The sequence below is a fragment of the Diachasmimorpha longicaudata genome, chromosome 13 (assembly GCF_034640455.1).
Source record: "Diachasmimorpha longicaudata isolate KC_UGA_2023 chromosome 13, iyDiaLong2, whole genome shotgun sequence".
Lineage (NCBI taxonomy): Eukaryota > Metazoa > Arthropoda > Insecta > Hymenoptera > Braconidae > Diachasmimorpha > Diachasmimorpha longicaudata.
The window spans coordinates 1331802-1357145 of NC_087237.1; the positions used below are offsets into that span (position 1 = coordinate 1331802).

Genomic DNA, 25344 nt, shown 5'->3' on the forward strand with positions numbered 1-25344 from the left:
GAAGTCGATCCCAAGCCGATCATGTCCATAAACAAATGAAATCATCATCACTTGAAATAATTCAACGGAAGCCAATGTTTTTGTTTTTAACGATATTTATTGAAAATAATCTATCATCATTGTCGTTGTTACACGATTGTTCGCCCCTCCCTGATGACAATGGAGCGTAGTTATTGATTCGTTGGTGTCAGCATCCGACTGAGCAGCGACAATGTTCTACTAGATGTAATAAAATAATTTCATCCAGCAATAGAGCAAGAAACATTGCAGACAGCTCGTTAACTCAGATGAGATGACCAGTGTTTGTTGACAGTTGTAAAAAATAATATGATCGTTACCTCCTTCATTTAGGCGTTTCGTTCGTGCTTCTTATTAACAAGTTGTCATCAACCTGTCCCAGTGAGAGTTTTATCATCTCTCACTGGAACAGAATGACATCACCTGTATTATCATTTCGTAAATTAAATCTTAATTGATAAAGATAATGATTCATACGATAACTTAAGATGAAATCTTTACGTTATTTTTTTCCTTAAATCGATTCGCATTAAATTCGTCTCGCTCTCGAATCCACGGTGCACAGCGAGTTCATTAAACGAATTTATTTCGTTCATCGATGTCTACGTCCCACGTGGTAGATTCTTTCACTCAAACTCAACAAGAAAAGTAAAAGAAAGGGTGTTAAATGATGAAATTAAGAGGAAGGGCTATGGGATTAGAGGATTAAAGAGGATGAATGGAGAGATTTATTTTGTTGGGAATATCTAAGCCATCGATAGGGTACCGGCTCCAAGGCCAAAACCAACGCCACGTGGCCCAAAATTTCTTCCGTAACAACCGCGACAATAAATATCACCGTCGGGTGCATCATTGAGATTCGTCGAGTCAAGGGAACGGTGACAGGAGCCACAGCTGAAGCAACGCTTGTGCCATAATCGGTCCTTCGAGATCATCTGCTCGGCAGCGTATACTGGGTAACCACAACGGGCGCAACCGTGTCCGTCTGTGCTTCTTGCACCAACTTGGGGTTTAGAATCAATACTGCAAATACATAAGTATTTTTAGATTATTACAGTCAGGGTGAAAACATTGAGAGCTTTCCAACCAAAACAGCTTTACAATTGGTCTTGTTGGTTTTTAAAAAAAGGTTTAGGACAGAATTTACAGATTTTTAAAGATTAAGTTGAGGTGAATGTAACGAAAAAAAGCTCTGAGAACTTCAAGTCTCAATTAAAGTTGAAGGGAGTGGGAGGAATACCCTTAATTTACTAAAAAATATTTAAAACCCTCTAAAGCCTCAAACATATTCCCCATCTTAATAAAATATTTTTTTGATCTACGTAAATACCCCCTATACTCCTCCATTGCCTTTTTTCCAACATTCTAGATCCATGTTCGGCAAAGGAACTCTCTCTTAGTTCAATTCCAAGCCTTATTAGTAAAGTGCAACATTGCCTCTAGTTTTGAGATCTTATATTTGAATAGACCAATAGTGCGCAGCATCTCGTGTCTTCAGTTTTCCCAATTTAAAACTACCAAGTATTTCCATCCAAAAACAACACACGGATGGAAATTTTAGGTAAAAATCACATCTCTAGGGGGCGAAACGAGGGACGAAGTTTAGTTTTATCACAAAAATTAGTCTCCTAAGTCTAATTTTTCCAGCAAAACTTGACTTAATAAGTGGTTGATTGTCATTTCGTCTCACGTTTTTTTAGCGAAGAAAAAAATCAGTAATCGTGTGGTATTTTGGTTGTTCGCGGAAAATTATTGTAGCACATGGAAATAAATATTGTAATGGTAATGGACCGGGGAATTTTATGTGACACATGTCGTAATTTTTCATAGACGATTCAGACGAAAATTATGAAATTTTTGGGAAAATTTGAATTGAGTGGGAGAAGAGTCTTAATACTTACTAAGATGGTGCGTGCTCGCTATCGGTAGAGACAAGAGTTGGGGTGTGTCCAAATCCAAAGCCTTTGGGTCCAAAAAGTTTTCCGTAGCAGGCGCGACAGTGGATCTCCTTGTCGGGTCCATCGCAGGCGAGCATTGAATCAAGTGGCCGATGGCATTCGGCGCAGTTGAAGCACTTTTTGTGCCACATTGTGCCTTTGGCAAGTTGTTGTTCAGCAGCAAATACCATTCCACCGCAGCGAGGGCAGCCCTGGCCAGCCGGTGCCTTTATGGACGTCGTATCGGGATTGTAGAAGGGTCTCGACTGCGATATTTGATCTTCCCTGCAATGACTGAGCTTTAGTATTCGGGTAATGACTCGAATCAACGGATTCTACTGAGAAAAAAATATGATTTTAGCCGAGAAATTATATTGTTGACAGAAGAAAATATATTCTTAAAATTCATGAGGAAGTCTATGTTCAATTTCAAATGTTATAGTTCTGCTAAACGATTGAATTATTATCCTCTACACTAAGTGAAAAATTTTACTGTGCTGCTTTTCGATTTTGGCACAAACTGCAGGTCTGACAAAAATTACTATGGCGCATAGTAAAATTTCGTTAATAAATCATAATGAGCTGCCAGAAAATTGTTGGGTGGCACAGTAAAAAATGAAAGAACGCCCAATATAATAAACTGACCTAGATAGGGATTTTTAAAAGATTTTTAGCAATTTTTTATTTAACATCAAATAAAAAATGATAGACCTTGAAATTTTATAGTGCCGTTTAGTAAACGTTACGAAGCTACATATTATTAATTGATAGGAATTTTAATGTGTGAGTTAAATATATTCTAGTATTCTAGCATATTGCACCCCCATTCTAATGCCTGCCACAGTAATTTTTCACAGAGGTATCTCTACATCTACATGACCTTCACGAAAAACACTTGATGATTTAACAAATTTTCCGAATTTGAGATTTTCTCAGGTGAAATCAGTCTCGGTACGTTCTACAAGAGGTTTTTCTTCTGCTAATAAAAGTAATGTTTTTTTTCTCAGTGTAACGTAGTTGTGTCTTACGTGAGTCCATCGGTCTGGAGGAATCCAGAGCCACAAGCGAAACCGTAACCATGGGGACCCCATTTCTTTCCGTAACAGGTCTTGCAGTAGACATCTTTGTCCGGTCCATCGCACGCTATTATCGAGTCAAGTGTTTTGGTGCAATCGCGACACTTGAAGCACTTTCTGTGCCATTCACGGCTTTTAGCGAGCACTTGCTCAGCGGCGAAGACAACTCCCCCGCATCGGGGACAACCCTTGCCAGGGGGTGCCTGGATAGCTGCCGTATCGATCACCGTTGTCTTTGGAGCTGCATCGCTAGTTTGTAAGACATTATCGGTTACTCAAAGTTGAGGGCTTAAAAATTTAGTAAACACTCGACAAACCAATAACTGACTCATTCTCGCAATCATACCATCTACCACACGTGCGAAAAAATCAATTGAAAAATTGATAAAACGAATTAGGTACGAGATTATGTTGAATTTTTCATGAATTTCACATTTGTTTTTGGCTGATTGAATTTGCGGTTTTGCAAATTAAGAATGTTCATTGAAAAGATTTGAATTCATATTTGTTGCTTGACAAAATGAATTTGAGTTCGTCAAAAACCGATAGAATTTCTGTTCAATTCGTTAAATTTTTTATGAAATTTTTTCGGACGTTCAGACGATTTATGAAAGCTGTCACCAGAGATATGATGGATTTGAATTACAAGTCAACGATTGAAATGAATAAATGGTTCTATGAATAAATAGAATCAATTGAATCGTTCATTTTAAACAATTGAAACATTTCGATTGAGCAAATCGACGTGACTTAGTTGATTCAAATTAATCATTCGTCTGAGTGTTAAATGACTTCAGGATTAACCACAGTTCTAATGCCGATAAATTCAAACCCATCAGATCAAAATAAAATCCATGCAAAACATGAAATGTGGAAAGTAAACCATGATTGGAATTTTTATTAACATTATTTGTGATAATGTGGATGATAAATGGTACTTTCGACATTTGGGGGCACAAGAGTGGACTAACAAGACCCGAACAGGGATGGTAAATGCCTCAGGATTGCAGTAGCGTGAAGCTGTTATGCGAAATAGCTCGTGTTTTGTGTATTCTTAAGGTCGTTATTCGCGTTACAATTTTTTTCAAACTATTTATCATAAACATTGGAGGAAAAAATGTCGAGTAAATTTTTTCCACGACAACAACCTTAATAGTAATAGTGCCAGGAGTGCAATTTGTGAACATGCCTCCTCATGTAATGAGTAATGGAGTGTATGATCGATGAACAACACTTTGGGATACATAAAGGGAAATGATTGAATGCCACGGAATGAATTTAAGGACCGTCGTACCCGTTGTCCTCAATGTCGCTCTGCAGGCCGATCCACAAAACTCCAGCATGACCAATGCCTCGCGGACCGAATTGCTTCGGGTAGCAAGCTGTTAAGCAGAGAAGCGCATATTGTGTTTTTTATAATTAAAAAAAAAATGGTGAGTGGCGGTACAGTAAGCCGAGGCAGGAATTCTCGTGTGCCCTTGAGTTTTATTTTCATGTTCAAAAGCAGAGAAAAAAAGTCTCTTCGAGGATGTGCGGGTGTGTGAAGTTTCATGTCATTATTTATTTGTGGCGTTATAATTATCAATAGTTACAATTGTAGCTCTTAACAAAAATTAACTGTAATTTATTACTGAATCTATAATTTTTCCGCCACAAATTGCATTCAACATCACCCAAATCAATGAAACTTTAATTTTTTAAATGTCATTTCTGTAATTGAAAAATTCCTAAAACTGTCTATAAATTGACAAAATCAATAGATGAATCCGGAAAAACTAAAACGTTTTTTCTCTGCGAGGATACAGTTATTGTTTATTGAACTCGTTGAGTTTCGTCAAATGGTGGATAGACAGTAGAATAAATAAACATGAGTTGTTATTATTTTTGTATAAATTTGGAGGGACCCACCCATTGGCGTAGCAGTCGCTCTGCAGGGCACCACCACCCTGACCATATCCATAACCCTTTGGTCCGAACTTCTTGGCATAGCAAACTGGGGAGAATATTAGTTAATGTGTATTCTGTTAATTGTTGTACCTTTTCTTTTACAGCTTCTCCATGAGTTTAAATCAAGCTACGACACGCCATTTTTTTCTCCTCCCTCCCTTACCCATTTGACAGTTTGGTTTTTAATCATCCACGCTGGGAATATATCGCACAATTTCTGGGGTGATAAATGACTCTGGGGATTATAAATGGGGGTAAAAATGATTGCACTCTGAAATTTTGATGAACTCGCTTGTCTGAGTGCATGAAAACGCTCTGAAAGTGGAAAAATTGAGAGAATCGTAATTGCGTGGATGGTTTTATATGATTAGGGTGTTCTAAGATTGTGCTGAGAATGATTTTAATGAAAAATTTTACGGTCTAACAGCGATTAAAGGACTTGATCAAAAATTCAATCATTCTTGAGTTGCAATTGAATTAAATTCGGTGGAGGTCTTGAGAAGTGGGAGAGACGAAGCCCACGAGTGTTTCAATTACTCTATCTTCGGACTCTTGGCTATTTTCGTTTCAATACTCTCGATGGCTGGAATTCTAACTGGGAATTGGATTTTCGTGGATGATATTTCGGTTTACTGAGTCGATATTGGTAAAATGGTTTTATGAAAAAATATGAGGGAGGATCAATGAACCTATTCTCCATTCTTGTGTGCGGTAAATGGGCTTATATCGGTCACTTGTCGAACATTCATTGTTAGACGCACTGACAGTATTTTTATACCGTTAAAAAAATGACAAACAATCAATTTATCTCACTGTTGTGAGTCTTATCAACGATGATAAATGATAAATCAGTGGTTCGATGGTCTGTTTTTTTTCAGTGCAATTTAAAAAACTATGAGTAATTGGGAAACTTCATTCTTTCGATGTCAAAGATTCAACTGAAACTTCAGCGTTTCCAGAGAATATTTTTTTCCAAAAAATTGAATGATTTGATCATCTAGAATAGAACAGGGAAAATAGTTTTCCCCGCAGTTATTTCAAGAGAAGACCCATCATTCGTTCGTCAAAATAGACTCAGCTACGGAGTTCTATTGACGATTGAGTTGTTTTACTGTCTAATTGTTTACATCAATATTCCTCCGAAAATAGTGACGAAATCAATAAATGTCTATAGAGCATATTATAAGCTATATTTGATTTTTTTTTGAAACCACCAGAAACGGGCCAGACCGAGACGAAACTTCACAAAAAATTCCTAGTCTCATCTAAAAATTCATCGTCCATCATCGTTCATCTGATATTTAAGCGACCGATAACCATCCCATTTTTCAGAGTTACCAGATGACGGTTATTTCTAAACCTTTTTTTGTTATTTCTTCAAAACGAGAATTGAGCGTGCGCTCGACGCGTCTCTATTGATTTTTAGTTGTAAATAATTAGTTCAAAATTTATATAATTGAAGTCTTCCCCCAAATGATCACTAATGACTTCACTAAATTGCTATCGATTCTAAAAAATGAAAGAATTTTTTTTGGAAAAACCGTCATCTGCAACGTGTCGTACCTTGTTGGGGTTTGCTCACATTCATATTATTCCTTTACCTTTGCAGTAAATGTCCTTATCCGGGCCCTCGCAGCAGTTGACGGAGTCTAATCTCTTGGAGCAGAAGCCACATTTAAAGCATTCCCTGTGCCACGGCTGTACATCGAAGACACAAAGGATGGATTTTTTATTTAGTTTGACATTTCATTGAATAATTGTTAGTCACGTTAATGTTCTATAATCGGGAAATAATCAACACGTTAACTCGGACGTCGATTTGTAATACACGGTAAGGGGACAAACCAATCGATTATCAACAAACGACGAGAGGAATGAATGATAATAATAAATCAGGCAAGAGATTGTGAACGGTAATTTGTGACGTACGAAAAAAACGAAAAGAAAACTCATAGGGCAGTTGTGAAAAATTTTGTTTTCTGCTTTTGCTTTTGTCTTTTTAATTGTTTTATTCGCATCGAAATGATACCTCGGCAGTATACATCGCCATCAGGACCATCGCAATGGAGCGTTGAGTCCAGGCTCCGGCCACATATTTTGCACTTGAAGCATGCCTTATGGTAGCCCTGGTCATAAGAATTCACGAAACATAATGTTGGTGGGAAATTGGGATTTAAACCCTAGTATTCATTAAGCTCACGTCCACCGTTCGGATTTTTGGCTAATTGTATAGTAATCGAGGCTAATATTAACGGGTTGGAATGAATTTTTTCGATTCTTTCGGGCGAATCTCGTGTAGTGAAAAATATAATGGAAGAACATGACGCAGTTGTCTGACTTAAAGTTAAGAATTCCATCTATTCATATATTCAGGAGATTTCAGGAGTTTTCATTGCTTCATTGTTAATGAATAACTCGAAAATAGAATTCAATCAAGTAGTGTTACGTCAACTTCAAAATTTCGCAAGTCTGAATTTTTTCTGTTGAAACATTTTTTTATGGAAACTTTTAGAGAATAGAAAATCTGTTTCCTATTCCTGATTGCTTGAAATTTATAACGCGAATTTCAAACCTGCTAAAAACGAAAGGCGCGCAGCTCGTGCTCTACATGGAGAGAAAAATTCCTGAAAAATTACATTCCTGTTCCATAATCTGCCAGTCAAAATTACGGAATAATTACGCACATTTTCGCTGAACGTTCCATCTTTTTCCTGAGTTCACTGAAAAAGTGCGTAACTGTTCCGTAATTTATACCGAATATTGCTTCGACTGGCACATTATGGAACAGGCAGGTAATTTTTATAGAGTTTTTTTCCATATGCTCATAAAAATATTGAAAAATCGCCAGGAAAGCCCAATAAAATAAACTGATCTCGACAGAAATTTTGAAAAGATTTCTAGCAATATTTATAGTGCTGTTTAGTAAATTTTACGAAGCCACATATCATTAATTGATAAGAATTTTAATGTGTGAGTAAAAGACATTCCAGTATTCTATCATGTTGCGCCTCGATTCTAGTCCCCGCACAGTAATTTTTCACAGACTTTTCTCTTCGCGTACTACTTATAATATTCAAGAAACGAAACTTCCAATAATGGAATTCTTCAACCCAGTTTTAATATAATGTCCTGCCGAATTCTTTATCTTCTTCCATTAAATTTATTCACACGTCTTTAAAACCGTAATTCACTCTATTTTCATATGATACCATTTCTGATTGTTATTGTCAACGAAATCATAACTCTCTGATGCTGGCAGCGGATCTAATTGCCTCGGCAATTAGCCTCGGCCAATTAAATTCTCTCTTTCTTGGCTTGAATTTAGATTTTCCAAAGTGACTCACAAATCCCTGTATAACGTCGGCTCTCTCCGGTCAACATTTTCTGGCAATAACACCAGCTGTTTGAGCCGGTTTTTCGGGCCAACACCCAACGAAAAGCCAGTCATTGCATATGAAAATTTTCCATCGACATTATTTTTGCCACTCGAAATAACAAAATTCCTTGAGCAGCGGCAGCTGATTACGACAGACTTTTTTCATAATTCGAGGTTTCATTTCGCTCCTGACTCTCAACCAGAAATGGAATCGTGATATTTTTTATTTGTCTAACATTTTTTTTTGCTTTTTGGATACTCACTCTGCCTCTTGCTAACATCTGCTCAGCGGCGTAGACGTAACCACCGCATCTTGGGCAACCCTCGCCATCGGGTGCCTTGGCGATTGCACGGGGCTCCATAACTGCGTTGGATCCTCTATATTCTCCACTAAAAGATCAAATAACAGGGGTTAAACTGGGAATGTGGATATGTGGAGAGTGGGCTTAACGAGATGAGTCGATTTCAAATGATTAAATTATTAAATTCAGCAGCAAAGCGATAAATTGGATTCAAGCGATTAAGCTATTGACCGGTTTTACTCAATATCTCGGAAGTTAAATAAAATAGCGATTTTTTTATAAGAACCTTTTTTATAGATTTCCTCAAGAGCTATACAAAAGGTTATAATGATAATTTCGATATCTCTTCTAGATTCAGAGATATTTCTCGAAAAAGCAGACAAAAACTGAGTGAACTTTAATCGGTTTATGGATTTTCGTTGAGAAGTTCAACCGAAAATCTGTCGTTTTTGCGGATACATTATTCAGGACTTCAAGAAATATTATTAATTAACATATTTTTGAGAAATGTGATGGAGTTGACCTAATTTTTTTATTAAGTTTTTGATGAATATCTTTTGATCTAAGGGAATCACCCGAAATGTTGCAAAAACATGGTATGAAAAGAATTTCGGGCTATTGAAAATTCCCAATAATCATAATTAACCGCTTGGCCGCTGAAGACGCGAATCCACTCATCTCATTACCTTTCATCGCTGCGTGAATAATTAAACGAATAAATCACTCAATAAATAAATATAACAAAATTAGGTGACAATCGAAGCATTTTCGGTCTACGATTATTGCTTTATCGCTATCGTAACAGAGATAGAGATGGAAAAAATATAAGCAGCATTTGCGGAAAAAACACGACGAATGAAAGAAGAACATACAAATCGTAGAGACGACAAATAAACAGGTGGAGATGAGATTGAATAAAAAAAAAAATATTTGTAGGTGATGTCGATATAGAAAATGGACGTCTGAATGCGCACTCGGTGCGATTAATGAAGACATAGGAGGGACAAATTGTGACCGTAAATCTTGCTGCAAAATGTCGGCACAGTCACGAAACTGATGCATTATAATAATAATAATAATTGAGATTCTGGGGAGTTCAATGTTGGAAGTATGAAAGTGAAAAAATGTTTTTTAAAGAGGTAATGACAGTTGAATGGTGGCAGGATTCTCGGTCACAAGTGACTCGTATAAATCTCCCGAAGATAATCTGTGTTAGGCGAATATTGGGTTAGCTATTGTTAGTATAACCCCGACCACGCGAGTCGCTTCCGCCGAGCCCCGAGAGGAGAGCCGAGAAGCACATGATAATGATTTTCAAAATTTTCTATTTGTTCTTTTCAATTGATTGATTTTTTTTTCGGGAGGATAAAGAGAAGCGGACACTGAATTCTCTACCACTATCAAGCTTGTGAATGAATACATATATGGGATTGATATACGTAATGAAAGACATGGAACGTTTATGATGAACATTTTCAGATAACAATTGAACATTTACAGATGAGATAATTTAGAGAAAAAGATTTTTCCGAGCGAGGCGAGGCTTGCGGGCTGGACCGGCTTGGTTGGGTCCGTTATAACACCGGTTGTTAGTTGGATTAAAACAAGAGATTAGTTGGGTTAAATAATCAAAGAAGGTTTGCGAGAATTTTCTTTTTTCATGTGGGTTTTTCTGAATTTTTCATTGATTTTTTTACGGTTGGAAAATTTTAATGGGAAATCCTGCGATAGGGAATTCTACTGGAAATTGCGGAAAATTTTCTCACTATTTTTAAGGGGAAAAGTTTAATGGAAATCTTACTTCTACGAAAAAAATGGAGCATTAATTTTCTCAAGGAAAGAAAATTGAAAATTCATGATTGGTGTCCAAGTTATCTGAGCCACCCAACATCGATTGATTTTTTATAAATTTGATAGAAATGTGGTACTGTAATGTAAGCTTTTTGGTAAAGTCACAACAATTTTTCGGCACAAGCGTCAGATTTTAAAAATTAAAACTTCGGAAAATTCGAAAAAAAATATCATCTGAATGGGTTTTTAAGAAAATACATTTCCATTAAATTTTTCCATTACCAGAAAAAATTATCAGGATGCAAATTAATGAAAGAATGCAAATGTGCTAGGATTTCCTCATCATTTTTTTCAAATACGTCCCCGTCCTTCCACATGAAAAATCGGATAAACTGAAAAGAAAGAGATAGAGAGAGATATATTTGTTTCTATTTTTTCATTGTTGAATAGAAAAATAATACAAGGCCGTGCAGGATAATTTATACGCGGGTAAGCTTTATTTCACGCGGAATTGGCTATTATTATTCTCGGTGCTCACCATTATAATCACGAATGCGTGTGTGTGGGTGTGATTCGGATTTATCAATGGGCCTCTGGTGGCTCGAACTCGGCGGGGCTGGCGGGGGCGGGTGAAGGCAAGTTTTGTTTTTTTTTGCACTGATTAACTCATTTTTTTCCATCCCCGTATGGATTTATTTCTCAATTTTTTTTATTCTACTACCCAGGATGGAAAAAAATTGCATGTGCGAGCATTTCGTTCTTCTCTCGAAAGAAAAAAAAAAATCTCTTCAATCGGTGATAGTAATCGACGAAAGGCGCAACTGTGCTATTGAATGACGAATTATTCGCATTCAAAGTGTTATTTATTAATCAACCGAGATAATGATTATTATCTGTCAATAAAATACTCTTTTGTGCATAATTTTCTGTTTTAATGTTGTACTTAATACAGCTGGTACAAATGATCCTAAAAACTAAAACTGTTTCGTTGGGTTTTTTAATGCAGTTACCGTTGGATTTGTGGAAAATATCTATTTTCATTTCTCATCAATGATTTTCATAATTTTCATTTTCGTTCATGAGAAGTTTCAGAAGAGGGGAGAAAATAGAGAGATAGAGACAGAAACAGGTGGTACAAATTGAAACTCGTGGAATCTGGAGGAAATAATTATTTCTCAGGGAAAATAAATTGTTGCAAGGGGTGGGAAGAGGGGGGGGGGAGGGTGGATGAATACAGTGAAAACGAGTTGTTCTACAAAAAGAGCACAAGAATTAAGATAAAACGAAATAATTAAACAGGCTCGCAACCGACTAGATTCATCACAATTACTTTTCACTTTTTTTTTTCATTTTTTTTTTCAACTGTTTTTGGGATTTCGTTAATTTGCGCTCGCTTGTCCTACGTAACGTGCGCTCACATGAGAAGGGGCGAGAAGACATTATAAACAGAGGGGGTGAGGGGTGGGAGGAACAATAACCAACGAATTTCGAAACACTTGTTCCGTTCTGTGCTGTTAGTTCGAAAAGTGAATTTTAAAATTTTATATTGTCATAGGTACAATAAATTACTGAGATAATTAGGGAGTTGCGGAAGGGGGGGGGGGAGAGATGCTCGTCGTGATCGAGTTTACAACCGATCAAGGGATGCCGATAGACATTGGATAAATTAATAACGTATTTAATTGATTAATGGAAGTAAATAAATTATTCGATGATTTTTTTTTTTTTTTGTTCAGACGTTGATTTTTGCTGATGATTTTAATGGCTGGGGAGGGGCGGGGGGTCTCTCGGGCTCCGTCGCTCGGCGTAAACTCACGTCGTTGGATTGATTGTAACGTTGCAGATTTTGTATTTGTCTTTCAGTGAAAATTTTGGTTTAATTCATCAAACACTTATAATGTAGTGGATTGAATGCATGATTTTTGGTGTAACGCGACGAGGGTATTTACAGGGGGGGAATTTTGGTTGTACGTCGAAAGAATTTTTTTTAACAAAAAGGGGGTGGGGTGGGGGGGGGGGGAGGGAACGCAACGGGTGCGACATCCTTGCGGCACTCACTCTCTCTGCAGGTGCTCGCCCTGGTCCATGGACAGGCAGCCTGCGCCACCACCAAAACCGTAACCCTTGGGGCCGAATTTCCGGGCGTGGCAGACTTTGCAGAACAGCTCACCCTCGTGCTCAGAGCAGTTTGTCGAGTCGAGAAGTTTGCTGCAGAGTCCTGAAATGCAACAAGTTTATTTATTTATTTATTTATTTATTTAATGCGATGGATTGGAGTGAAAAATACTATCAATTGGTGAAAAATAATCCTTAATTAGCAGACATTTAACAAGGGAGTGCTCTTTTTAATTAGAAAATGTCACTGATATCTAACAACCCATCTCTAATTTTGAATAATCTATTCAATTGATCGTAAATAATTTTATATTTTTGACCACTAAAATTATTTTCCGTATGACGTAGTTATAATTAAAACTATTATACTTCTCATCACAATTGTTGTGCCATTTATAAGAGCTATTACACTATAGATGAAAGGTCTAGGAAATCACGCCGAAAGGTCAATAGACTCAAAATTTACTCCAATTTTATTTGGGATTTTTTTTGAGAAATTTTGAAAAGTTCATTTGATGAATTATATAATGAGAGGAATTTAATTTATCCGGTTAACAACATTTGTGCAATAAAGTTGCAAAGGACCTTTTATGCGTCCGTGGAAATCCTCCATAAAAAAAAGTCTTACTATGATTTCGTTTATATTCACTCATTAGTGGGATAATTCCATAATGCAACAGTGAAGAATCAAAAATTGCCGCACCCTAAATTCACCCCTCGAACCCCTTCCAATGTTTCATCAGCATAATGTCGATATTCTAACGAGTCTTTTAATTAAATAAAATGACGTACCACACTTGAAGCACATTTTGTGCCACTTGAGACCTCCAGCAACGCGTTCCTCAGCGGCATAAACTGACTTGCCGCACTTGGGGCATTTTGGGTGCTCTACTGGCTTGAAAGGCATGTTTGTTTATACTGCAACCAGACAATATAAAATTCCATTAAAACTCAGTGAAGATTTTTAAAAATCCCCTTCAGCTAATTGGCAAATTTTTTTGACTGACATGTAATTGCCCGATTACGCGGCGATTCTATTTCCGTAATTGGGATGCGATTAGGGGTGTCATGTATAACCAACGACTACCATTCTATCTATAGCAAATGGGAACAACCGAGAAACGTGATAATCCCACTTCTTCCACTAACATCTTAATGATAATCCTTATAATTCACCTCCCACATTCTTTCAAATACTCATAACGAGACTCATGCATTCAGATAGACACTCCCAAGTCTGTTCATCATCAATTACCCTAATGAGTCCTTTTTTACACGAAAAAGGCGAAAAACGGCTACCCAATTTCCCCCGACAATATCCAATTAGTCTGTTTAATTTACCAATTAAAATTCGTGAAAATGCGCTTTTAAAATTTACACTAAAATTACCTCGGTAACTGAATATTTTCAATGAATAAAACTCTTATTTATCCCAATTATCCAATTGAACACAACGAAAAAATTTAATTAAAAAAAAAACACCCAACGAGCGAAATTAATTAAATTGTTCATTTGGACCTCTTTATTGACGACTAAATTATTCAAAAATAATCGATTCTATCAAATGTTCAGAATTTTTTCCTAGTATTTCTCCATAGCAACGAGAAAGTCTCGACTTTTTCCCCTTTATATCTCCGAATAGTTTTTCATTAAATATTTTCATTTCATAGAGATTTTCCTCCTTTGCTTTTGTAGTTAAATTCCAATTTATTATTCAGCTCATCGACATCGATAATTGAGTCTTAATCTCTCTGAACCCCTCTCCCACCCTCAATCTCTGTAAACTTCCTCTCCAATTCCGAATCTCCCCAAAAGAATTGATAAAATCAAATTCCCACCTCCCCCTCACTCCAAAATACCTCCCATCGTATTCAATTTCAGCGCCCCCTCCCCCATACTCACTCACCTCCTACTACTCCCCAAAAATAAACAAATTCTCCGCATTATGCAATACTCTCCGCCCCATCCCCCATCTAAAAAAAATTCAAATAAGACAATGAAGCACGTTAACGTAAACAATCATCCGTTGAATTGGCTACTTGTCAGCAGTTCCCATCTATTTTCGCATCCGTGTCTCTAACACCCCCTTTTCCTCACACGGAAAACTCTAGACCCCACGAGTTGCCCCATGCGGATATCCCGAATGCCCTGATGTATCAAAGGTATTCACCCCAAAAAACCTCTCCCCCCTCAAATAAAAGACAAAAAAAAATAGTGAGAACGGAGAAGAGGTAACGATTCTATATCGGTTACGGGTTTGGGAGGCGTAGGCTGTCCGAGTCGCCGTATTAGGAAAGGTGTACGTCCTCGTAACGGCGCGGGCGCACAATTTTCCCTCCTCCTCCCCCCCCCCACCTCTGCACCCCACCACCCCATAACCAAAACCATCTTCATCTTTCCATCAAGTTCTCTCATCCCGCTGATGCTCTCCAGTTTCCCGGACGACACTAGCGCCATTTATCGTTCCATCCTGTCCTCTCGATTCCTCCCTTCGATTTATATCGTCCCTTTAAATGAAAAACCTCTCGCGAGTCCCGATACGTACGATTTCCCCAACAACCAGATTATTTAAAAATTCATTTGAAAAATCTCCGTGCAAATTAAGTAATTGAAAAGTAGTCGCATCCGTCCCACCCCCATTTCCATTGCTATCGAATGTACGAGAGGAGAGTGTTAGGGGCATATCAGATGGGCCCAATGGGATTGACATCACAGAACTTCAATAGGACCCGCAACCACCGGATGTCAAGTGCTTTGATATATTTTTTCTTAGACAGAGAGCGATTGAATGGATAATTATGGCAACGTAAGGCCCCACAACGCGATAATTTCGTAATCTCTGATAATCGTCATGTGTTATCTCGGTTGAACATTGGGCTCGTACTCACCACTAGGTATATCGAATAAATATTGACAATAGGACAATTTGTTGGGTAATATAATATGTATGAGCGTTGAGAAGCACCTTGTTACACTCTGCACCGCACTAATACTGGATTCGAATGGCTCTTGACGACCCGAGCTCGTCCTAGTCATACCGTTGGCTTTGCACACGGCACGTGCATCGTACAGGGGAGAGAACGTCAGTGGGTAAAGTGAAAGACGAGGATGGCAAACGTGCAGTGGGCAAAAGTACATCGACGTCGAGATGAGAAGGTGAGAAGGGACAGCAGAGACTCCCTCACTCTCTCTCTCTCTCTTTTTTTTTTTTTTTTTAAGGGAGGAACATTGAAGCTCCTGAGATGTCCATCCCCTCCTGAGGGCATGGGAGGACGGCGACGAGGGGCTGTTGTGCCTTGAGGTGGTGAAGACGGAGAAAGACACTCCAGGACTTGGTGGGGGTGGATGGAAGGTGTGGAGTCGATGGGGGAGGGAGAGAGAAATTTTCATGAGGAAGATGGGGATAATGGCGGCACGCACTCATCCACTATTAATAGTTACTTGCTCAAATATCTATTTTGGGATTTTCAGTTCCCCTCTGCCTACGACACGCTGAATCCGTCGGTCTCTTTCTTTGGGTTTTGATACTGCACGGGGTGACATTTGGTGGAGTTGGGGAGGGGGAGAGACGGGAGCAGGGGGTTCATGGGAGGGTCGCGTGCCGAACTGCACGTGTATAATCACATATTGAGGGTGGGGGGTAACGTGATGGGTGGGTGGATTGATTCAGAATTTTTGGATTATTTGGGTAACTGGAGGTGAAGGACTTTGGTATTGAGGGATGTCAGTGATTTTCATGGAATTTTAGGGAAACAGTAGGGGGAGGCGGATTGGATAAGTGTAGGGAATGGTAAATGCTAGTGGCTGGGGTGTAAACATTAATTAAGGTGTTTAGGCGGCTGTTTAGCTGATCTGAAGATAAATTTTCAGTTTAGTCAGAGGTTTTTCTAAAAATCTCTGAGGCGGATGTGGGATTCAGATATTAATTTTAAAGCTCCAAGTGTCAGCTTAATTATTAATTACTGTTCGGGTGTAGGCCGGTATCATTAAAAGTTAGTGTTCCACGAAAATTAATTAAAATCAATTAATGGGATTCACTCAATATTGAAGTGTAGATCGAGTAGAGATGACAATTACAAAATGTCATTCAGAATGAATTAAAATTCGATTAAATATAACTAAATTCATTCTTCAGTTTTGCATTAATTAAAATTCAATTGAACAAATTTCGTGATTTTATCGGCCCGTTCCTTCTCACTGTCACTCATTAGAAAATTACGAGTCAGATGTCCATGAAATTTCAATTTATTTTGATGGTGTGACCCACAGGCCATATTCTACAGTGAATTTATCGCACGTGATTGGTGGTCTGGGGTGAAAAAATAACAGATTTAATGTCTGAAAATTTAATTGTTATTTTTGAATCTTGCCTTGGGATAAAATTAAAAGCGATGATTCAATGGATGTTTTTTTTTATTTTCTGTTTTATAAACTTGGCAGTGCATATTATCTAAGAATATATCGGGCTGACGGATGGACAATTGTAAGACTGCGGAAATTGTTTCTTTTGGTCGTGGGGTCAGCGGCCATACACCGAATGAGCTCTCGACGCATTTTGTGAGAATGTCGTTGCACTTTATACTTGGGTAGTTGGAGTTGGGTGGATATTACGAGATTTAATGGTGACGGCACGGTGGCGAGGACCGGTTGCGGTAGTTACAGAATTTTTATGGCTGTTTTGAGGCTGAGTAAGTGTGAGCTATGAGAGATTGGGGAAAGGTGCGGGTGTAAATGGGGGGAAATGTGTCTAGGTCTTTTTGAGGGAAGGCTATTTCCAGTGTGCAGTTCTTTTGATATTCTATACGGGTAAATTTTTTTTACAATCAAATCGTCCATTAAAGAGACGCATAAAAAAATTATTTCGAAAATAGAGTCAATTCTTTTTACTACTTTGCTGAATTTAGACTCAATTTTTTAGTAGCTTTTGGGCGATTGGATTAACACTGTTAATAGAAAACACTATGAACTATATTAGGAATACTTAAAACGACCTACGGGAATAAGTTAAGGGTCTGGAGAATAATTTTTCAAAATTCCCTCGAACCTTAAATTGGATGGGACTTTTTCTCGCATTGGTACCAGTATTTTGTAAAAGAATTTCTCTGAGCAATTTCAATTTCTATTGGAACTGTATGCTATTAGATTTCTGAAGGAAAATTGCCGGAAATTTTGATTAAATGATTTTCATCAAAGTTTCGATCTGTATGAGTTTTATTGAGACTTCAAGAAAATTTTCTCCCGGAAAAATTCACAATTTTATAGAATAATTAATACAAATTCATTCTTCCCTATCAATGTTTTAAAATTAAGAGAAAATTGAACAGATAATTTTCGAAAAATCAAATTTATTAAATTGTGACAATGATTTCATTTCATTATCGTCCATTGCGCCTCAAATTATCCAATCGTGACAATGTAAGAATATTAAATTTGATAATTGCACTATGCGTGAAGTAGAATCAATATTAAATTAAGTTGTACACAAAGGGCCTTTTGTGGAATGGGTCCAGAGTGTGAAACCTTTGGTCACTAAGGGTTAGTTGCTCTGCAGACATCATAGGAGAAGGATGTACCTTCTGCATGCGATAATAAAAAATTTTAGTTTATAGTCAAATCGTTTTGATATTATATCTAAAATCCCTGTCCATAATCCAATACTCCCACTCATGCACTTCTGTTCAGACCCAAGAAAACAGAGCATACACATCATACCCCAAACTTCTCAAAACTTTCACTCATAAAAATGTTTTCCCATCTCAAGTAGAAAGACGAGAAAAAAATAAATAAAAGTCGTACAAAAATCTATTTAATCTAATTGTAAATTAATTTTTGATAAACAGTTTGAAATGTAAATTCCAATATTTTCACTAAACGTTCCGCAATTATTACCGAATATTGTTGTTACTTGCTGATTATGGAACAGGTACGTAATTATTAAAGAATTGTTCTCTCTGTCTATTTAAATCCAATGGGAGACTCACGATGAAGGCACAGAGGCCTCGGAAAGTTGCCTGGCGAAGGGGTTGCGCTGGAGACGGAAGTGGGCACAGAGAGGGGGATGGTTTATGCAGATGCTGAAGCTGGAGGTTGGCGTGAGGCAAACAACGGATAACGCCGGGGGTAGAGTAAGCACTGGGGGTACCTTCAACCACCAACCGAGATAGACAACACACTTGTTATATCCCCACAAACGTGTATAACATTGTACGAAATACGAATTTAGAGATAGACATAGGTGAGGTTGAATTGCGCTTGTCGTGTGTGGGCGAAAACGCATAATGCGGTCGTGGTAATGTTCATGGTCTCATCCCAGTGTAAATTTCGACTGCAAACGGACGACGAACCAGGGGTTTTAGAATTATGCAGAGTGGCCGCTTTTTCGGTTGAATTTTTTTTTTTTTTGAGCGAGACGATGAGGACTGGTGTTAATGTACGAGAGTGTCAGCTATTTATGGGTCTGATGATCATTATCCTCAGTAGAATTTTCATGAAAATTATCATTTTGCGGGAAATAATTGAGCGAAATGAGCTAAAATTGATAATGAAACGACTGGTGAGCTAATTGAGGAGAACAATTGCAATTTCAGATATAAAAACTTTCACACGGAATTTGTCTTAATTTTATTAATGAAAAACCATATAAATTCTGTTTATATTCAACATAATACTAATGCTGTGATTATTTGTTAGTTCATTAATTTATTTAAACGCATCTACTGAATTAATAATTTTTTAGTTTCGAAGGTTTTAAATTGAAGTAAAAAAAACAATGAAAAATGGAATAGAATAAATAGATCGAAATAGAATGAAAAATCTTAAGGCAATAAAAAAGTAATAGACCATAAAAAGAGTCTCAGACATTATGAGGAAATTATTCAATTATGTCCTGCCCATCATTCCCTTGAAAAATGTCATGAGATTTTTTTCGAACATTTCTCTTATTGAGATTCTCTCCAATTCCATTATCTCTTCGTCAATATTCTCTTGTAAAACGATAATTAATGAAAATGGCATAATTATCAATAATTTATATTTCACTCGATACATTTCCCCAATGAAATCCAACATTTTCGAGCTTGTGAATGAATGATTGTGGAATCAATTCATTGAACTCGCCCAGACACGTTGCTATCAATTATAAATGAAATATTCCCTGAAATACTTTAGATTTCTCATTGACTTCCATCATTCCCATTGAACAATCGGAATCAAAAGACGAATTACCGGTTTCCGGTGGCTGAATTATTTCGTCGCCTGATGTAAGACCAAATCTCCGAATTTTCGCAGAATAGAATAACTGAGGTCGGTCCAAGGAAATGAAGAGCTTATGGTTCAGAAAATCATTGTTGATTACTTGCACCTGAAATGCGCGAGATACTTCACAACAACGCAAGCAATTATAACAGGAATTAAAACAAAATTTTTAATTACTAATTAAGCACCGTTGAAGCGTTTTAACAGGAAAATAAATTTGAACAAAACTCCCTAATTTACCCGGTTTAGAGTAAACAATTACGATCTAGGAGCATCATTATACCGGGTTGGAGTTATAAATGATTCGATCTGCTCATGCGGAGCAGAATCTTAAGATTTTCACCTCATCCTGTGGTAAGTAAAATTTGTCTAACTTCCCGAAGATCCAATTCAAGAAACTAGAAAAAACTTATTGAATTTTGAAATTAATATTTTTTTATTTATTTATTTTTTTTACTGCCCCAATTTCTAAATCCAAAGGAACAAATTGTTAATTAGGCTGAGGAACAAATATGCGAATGGAACAGACTTTAAGTAGATAGAAATAATTTGTCAATATTTGAAGGAATGTAAGTTAAGAACTGAGTTGTAACACTGCAGTGCAAATAAATTTTCTGAACAGATTTCAACACTTGAAATAAAAAAAAAAAAAAAAAAAACAAAAATTGCTGCGGATAATTTCTATTGCATTCCATATCGTGGATTAAAAAATCCAACTTAATAGGAATATCATTGAACCATATCAATAGAATAAAAATAAATTTAAAAGATTAGTGAATTCATATCTAAAATGATCTATACAAATGCGCAGAACTTTGCATAATCAAAGTTTGTTTGAAGATGGGTTAGCGCAGCGGGACTGAATTGGCGTAAGTAGGAAGCGGTTTAAATAAAGCAAAAAAAAGGAATCGTAGATGAGGTTATAAGGGAAAAGAGAGGAGTTTGTCGGAGAGCAGATCGTCTTACGCGATCTCTCCGGGGTTCTATTATTAGCCAATGGTGGCTCGATAATTCCGGAAGCGAGAGAAACCGGGGAATTATCGATGTGGAGAAATTCTTCTCGTTGATTTCCATTTTTCCCTCTTGCAACTGAAATTCATTTAAATTGGCAACTATAAAAAAAAGTATGGTTGACTCAGGAGAGTCTGTGATCAATCAAATTTTGCTGGCATCACTGTTAAAAAATTCTAGAGTGAATTTCTCATGGGTTCGTGGGTTATTTATTCTACGCACTCCACGAAAAGAGATACTTATTTTTTGGAATATGGTGAGATTGCGTCGGAATTCTTTCCATTTTCTTGGGTAGATTAAAAGCGATTCTATCACTATTGATTTTTTCATCCCAAAAATATTATGCCCTGAAATTCCAAAGGAATTTCATCATTTTTGAATAACTGAATTAATATCGAGCTAACATTTTCATGGCCCGTGGAAAATGCTGGCCTATTTGTTGCTGATTTGTTCTGAAAATCCGAGAATTTAAAGACTTGGCTAGAATTTTAAAGGTCTTTCATTGCACACGGATAAATTTATTGGGAAAATGACCCCGAAAATCTTGTAATCATTCATCACACGACAGTCTCACTGAAATTTGCATTCTCAATTCATTCATCTTAATTTTTACTTCTCCATTAACTGTCCATTAATGTTTTTCACACATTTTCTAATTTTCATTGTTTTATTTTCTGATAAAAAAATAGAACAAAAGAGAGTGAAAAGAGTGGAAAGATTTATGTCCATCAATTCCTATCGAAAATTCGTTTACACCAATTAACTGAGAAAATTCAATGAAAACCAAATAAAAAATCCAATTAATAATTTGCATTGATTTTCCTATGTTTACCTATCAAATTTGTATTCTATTGAAAACTATAATATGATATCTAACTTCCCCCCTGCATTTTTCCATTCCCACTGACAGTTTTCCGTACCATAAAAAATCTAGCTCTCAGTGGAACTTCTCAATTGGTTCCCAAAATGAATTGGGCCCCAATCAATTATTTTTCCCCGTTAAATCTCTCAATCCCATTCTTTTCCTCAGTTGATTCCTATGGAAAGTCATCACTCAGTTAAAATGAAGTCACCAATGTGCTATGAAACGTCCCAGTTCTAGAGGCCCAACCAACGGAACGAAATATTAGAATATCCCACGCGCGTAATACAATCCCCGTTCCAAAGGTAACCAAATTTAGCATTTGAGTAGCAGACGCTTTCGAGACACTTGTACACAGGCACGAGCATTCTCATAACTCACTGGTAATATTCTCCAATTTTTTTTCTCACCCCGATCCTTGTTCTGTTATAATCTGTTTGGTATTTATGAGGAATCGTCGTTAGAATTGAATTACCGGCCAGGATTACTCACACCCACGTCTATGAAGCACTGTCCGATGTGATTTTATTACGAAAATTTGGACAGTTGGGAAATTCTTGGGTAACCGCCATCCTATGCCATATTGTCAGTCTTCGTAACTTTGCGTAAATAAACAAAAAATAATAATATATTTTATTTTTCTTCTTCAAACCTTATTTCTGTGATTGGCGCCAAGGAATTCATGAATTATGATTTTTCAGGGATATTAAATCCTGAGATCAGTCAAATTTTCAACATATTGTTTAATGTATGTCTTCGGTAATTGAAATATAACATTGAATTATTTTTTAAAATTTTAGGCAACTGCAGATGAAATCTATTAACATTTTCTTAAAATTCATTCATTTTTTGAAGCACCCATTTGCAAAGTTATTGTATTACTGTATAATCAGTGAACAGTATTAATTAACAAACTACCGTTTTGCGTTTAATAATTAACTTTACTGGTCATTTGAACATGTATTCAACTCAACATAAATCTAAACAACCGCTAATTGCAGCATCAAATAATTCATGATAGACATGTCGCAGAAATCCATAGTTATGATGAATATTATAAATGTGCAGCAGTCACGACAACAATCAAACAACATCAATTAAATTACTATTAAAAAACATATCTTCACGTGACTGACTTGAACAACTGGGAAATTCTTGGACAACCGCCATCGTATAGCACATTGTCTTGTTGTCTTGACGTAAATTAAAGAATAACAACATGTTATATTTTTCTATTTTTGATCCTGATTATTTCGAATTATCTTTAATAAATTATTCACGATGGCTGCTTTTTCAGGGGCATCCAATCCTGGAACGACTTTCAATTTTTCCGGATATTGTTCAAAATGTTTATTCAAGTAATTAAACGGACATGTTCGAATCGTTAATTTGTTTTTTTCTGTTCAAGTCAATCCCAATCGAAATAGTGTTTATCACTCTCATACAAACCAATGCTAAACAAAATTATCGATAATTGTCATTTGAAGATTTATTTGATTAGTTATCTTCCAAATTGACTCATCTCTTCATCATTAAATGATCACAAAAATTATTTCAATTACAGAATACTTCTCCTCAAGAATTTGAACATTTCGAGGTTTCAAAATTTCCCAATTCAGAAACTGATGAATCACAATCCTGAAAAAAAACAATTCGAGTAATGCAGGTGTACGTAATTATTTCTGCATGAGTTATGCTGATGCTTCACCACCTACCTACCTCTACTCCACAACCAAAATTCGGAATTTTTGGCCATCTTGTAAGTTTTCCGTTTGCCCGAGTTACCGATGGACGTTATTTTTGGATCGAACACCACATCGTCCTTGGTACATGACGAAAATTTGGTAACACGGGCTCATAAAGATTGTACCCCGCTCCAATGTTTCATATTAATACATAGAGGAACCCCCCCCCCCTCCCCCCGCAGTCCTATGAGCAATCGATTCCTATCTCGCAATTCTCGTGTCGAGTGCATTCTCAGGTAATTTTATTTCATTGTATCCCTGCTTTTTTTGCCTAATTGACACTATACGGTCATAATTACGTTACTTTTCCGTCATTCCGGAACCAAATGCGGTTGAAAAAAAATTTAATGGAACTGTCACGGAATGTTTTCTGAAGGTTCTGTCATTTTTATCTGAAGGGTCGGCCATAAATTACGATCCTATGACGTAAAATTTCCCAGTCGGTTGTGTAATTGGCGAGCGAACAGTTTTGTTATTTTTATTGAAGATTCCTCTCCGTCTGAAGATTGATGTACAAAATTCTTGTCTAAATTATCCAAAACACTTTCCCGAAATTTTTAATATGTTGAATTGCCATTGAAAGTTCACCTTCTTTCGTTATTGGAAATTCAGAAATTCTAGGAAAAATTAGTGATATGTTTTTTTACAATAATTGAAGACAAAATTTATGGCTAAACTCTACACCGCTATATACAGGACCAATTACCAATGATGAGTGTTTCTACCCCTTTCAAATTATTTTGCCTCCGAGTCTATTGATATCCCTTTAAATACTCGTGCAGATGGTGTATCGAAGCGGTGATCCTTCCTCTCCGGAAAAAATTCAGAAAATATACGTGCCGAGTGGTGCGATGTGGAGAGACGTGGGGATTGGAATCCGGCGGCTTCCAGTGGTATTTTCAGATGCCAGGGATATTAACGAGGTCCGCATTTATTTCTGTTGATCGCTATTCAAAAAAATCTCAACTATTCTGTTGACGTCGGAAACATTTCTTTCATGCAGGAGCAAAGTGAGGGTTAATGAGTTCATATGGCATAATCGTTACCTCGAGTGTTGACGCGAAAAACTTGACCTTCGCGGTCACTACAAATTGTTTACATTAAGACTTAAACCGATAAACAAGAATTTTTAGAGTTTACTGCGTTGAGGAATTGCAGATTCTTGAAATGAGGATTTTACGGATTCAAGAAGTTCTCATTGGCAAAAAAAAATTGCTAGTTAGTTTGGAGAATCAAAAAGTGAAATTGTTTTCGAGGAGTTCTCAGCAAAATGCAGAAATAAATACGAGACAGGAAAGAATTTTATATTACAACGCAATCAATTGAAAAGAGAAATATGCAAAAGTATATAAAAGTCCAGGAATTGCATCATTTGCTCGTCCCACCGTTTGTATCCAACCGACATCTGCTGATATTTTAGTTAAAAAATCATAAAGTTTCAAATTTTATTGGAAATTCAGCAGAATTTCATATTTCGTATCACAAGAAGAATTATTGGAACATGAGTACATGATTCATTCAGGACAAATAATCGTAAGTCATCAATTAGTTGGAAATTATAAAACACAAGTTTCATAGATAAACAAAAAAAATTTCCAAATTTCTTTTTTCCCAGACTTTGGAATAAATTCTGCTGATAATTTTGTTATTATGTAATTTCTCCCAATTAAAACATTTGATCTGCAAAAAAAGTCGGCAGAACTGTGCAATATTTACACCCCGAAACCTCTTGCTCCAATGATTCACGACGACTCTGAAATTTTTCAAATATTCTCTATGACATAATGCACAGCTCATTTGTTGGGCATTCACGATGTTCTAATCTCGTACCACCACGCGGCTCTGACGTTGAGATGAATTTTTAGGGGAATAATCACCGAGATATTGAAATTTTTGCGGCACCAACGTGG

General features: G+C 36.7%; 1 protein-coding gene across 3 annotated transcripts; it reads right to left on the reverse strand.

Moving 5' to 3' along the window:
* Positions 1 to 77: 77 nt before the first annotated feature.
* LOC135168751 (muscle LIM protein Mlp84B) lies at positions 78 to 15638 on the reverse strand. Of its 3 annotated transcripts, none has more exons than XM_064133244.1 (9): positions 15528 to 15638; positions 13355 to 13480; positions 12506 to 12665; positions 8618 to 8744; positions 7008 to 7104; positions 4326 to 4413; positions 2984 to 3280; positions 1920 to 2240; positions 78 to 1041 (listed from the first exon to the last, which is right to left on the reverse strand). In XM_064133244.1, exons 2-9 carry the CDS (start codon positions 13467 to 13469, stop codon positions 765 to 767), a joined length of 1482 nt encoding a protein of 493 aa, XP_063989314.1. In that variant the 5' UTR covers positions 13470 to 13480; positions 15528 to 15638; the 3' UTR covers positions 78 to 764. The 3 variants fall into 3 exon arrangements, with proteins under 3 accessions (XP_063989314.1, XP_063989315.1, XP_063989313.1); XM_064133245.1 differs by lacking the exons at positions 4326 to 4413; positions 7008 to 7104 and adding exons at positions 4940 to 5024; positions 6580 to 6676 and having other exon boundaries at positions 15451 to 15610; XM_064133243.1 differs by having other exon boundaries at positions 15451 to 15610.
* Between the last annotated feature and the right edge of the window lie 9706 nt (positions 15639 to 25344).

Excerpts from the sequence above, each read along its gene's own strand:
- LOC135168751 (XM_064133244.1), bottom strand. The coding sequence starts at position 13,469 with ATGCCTTTCAAGCCAGTAGAGCACCCAAAATGCCCCAAGTGCGGCAAG. Across the intron at positions 2,241-2,983 it reads CTCCAGACCGATGGACTCAC|GGAAGATCAAATATCGCAGT; the intron begins GTAAGACACAAC and ends CAGTCATTGCAG. Across the intron at positions 1,042-1,919 it reads AGCGAGCACGCACCATCTTA|TATTGATTCTAAACCCCAAG; the intron begins GTAAGTATTAAG and ends ATGTATTTGCAG.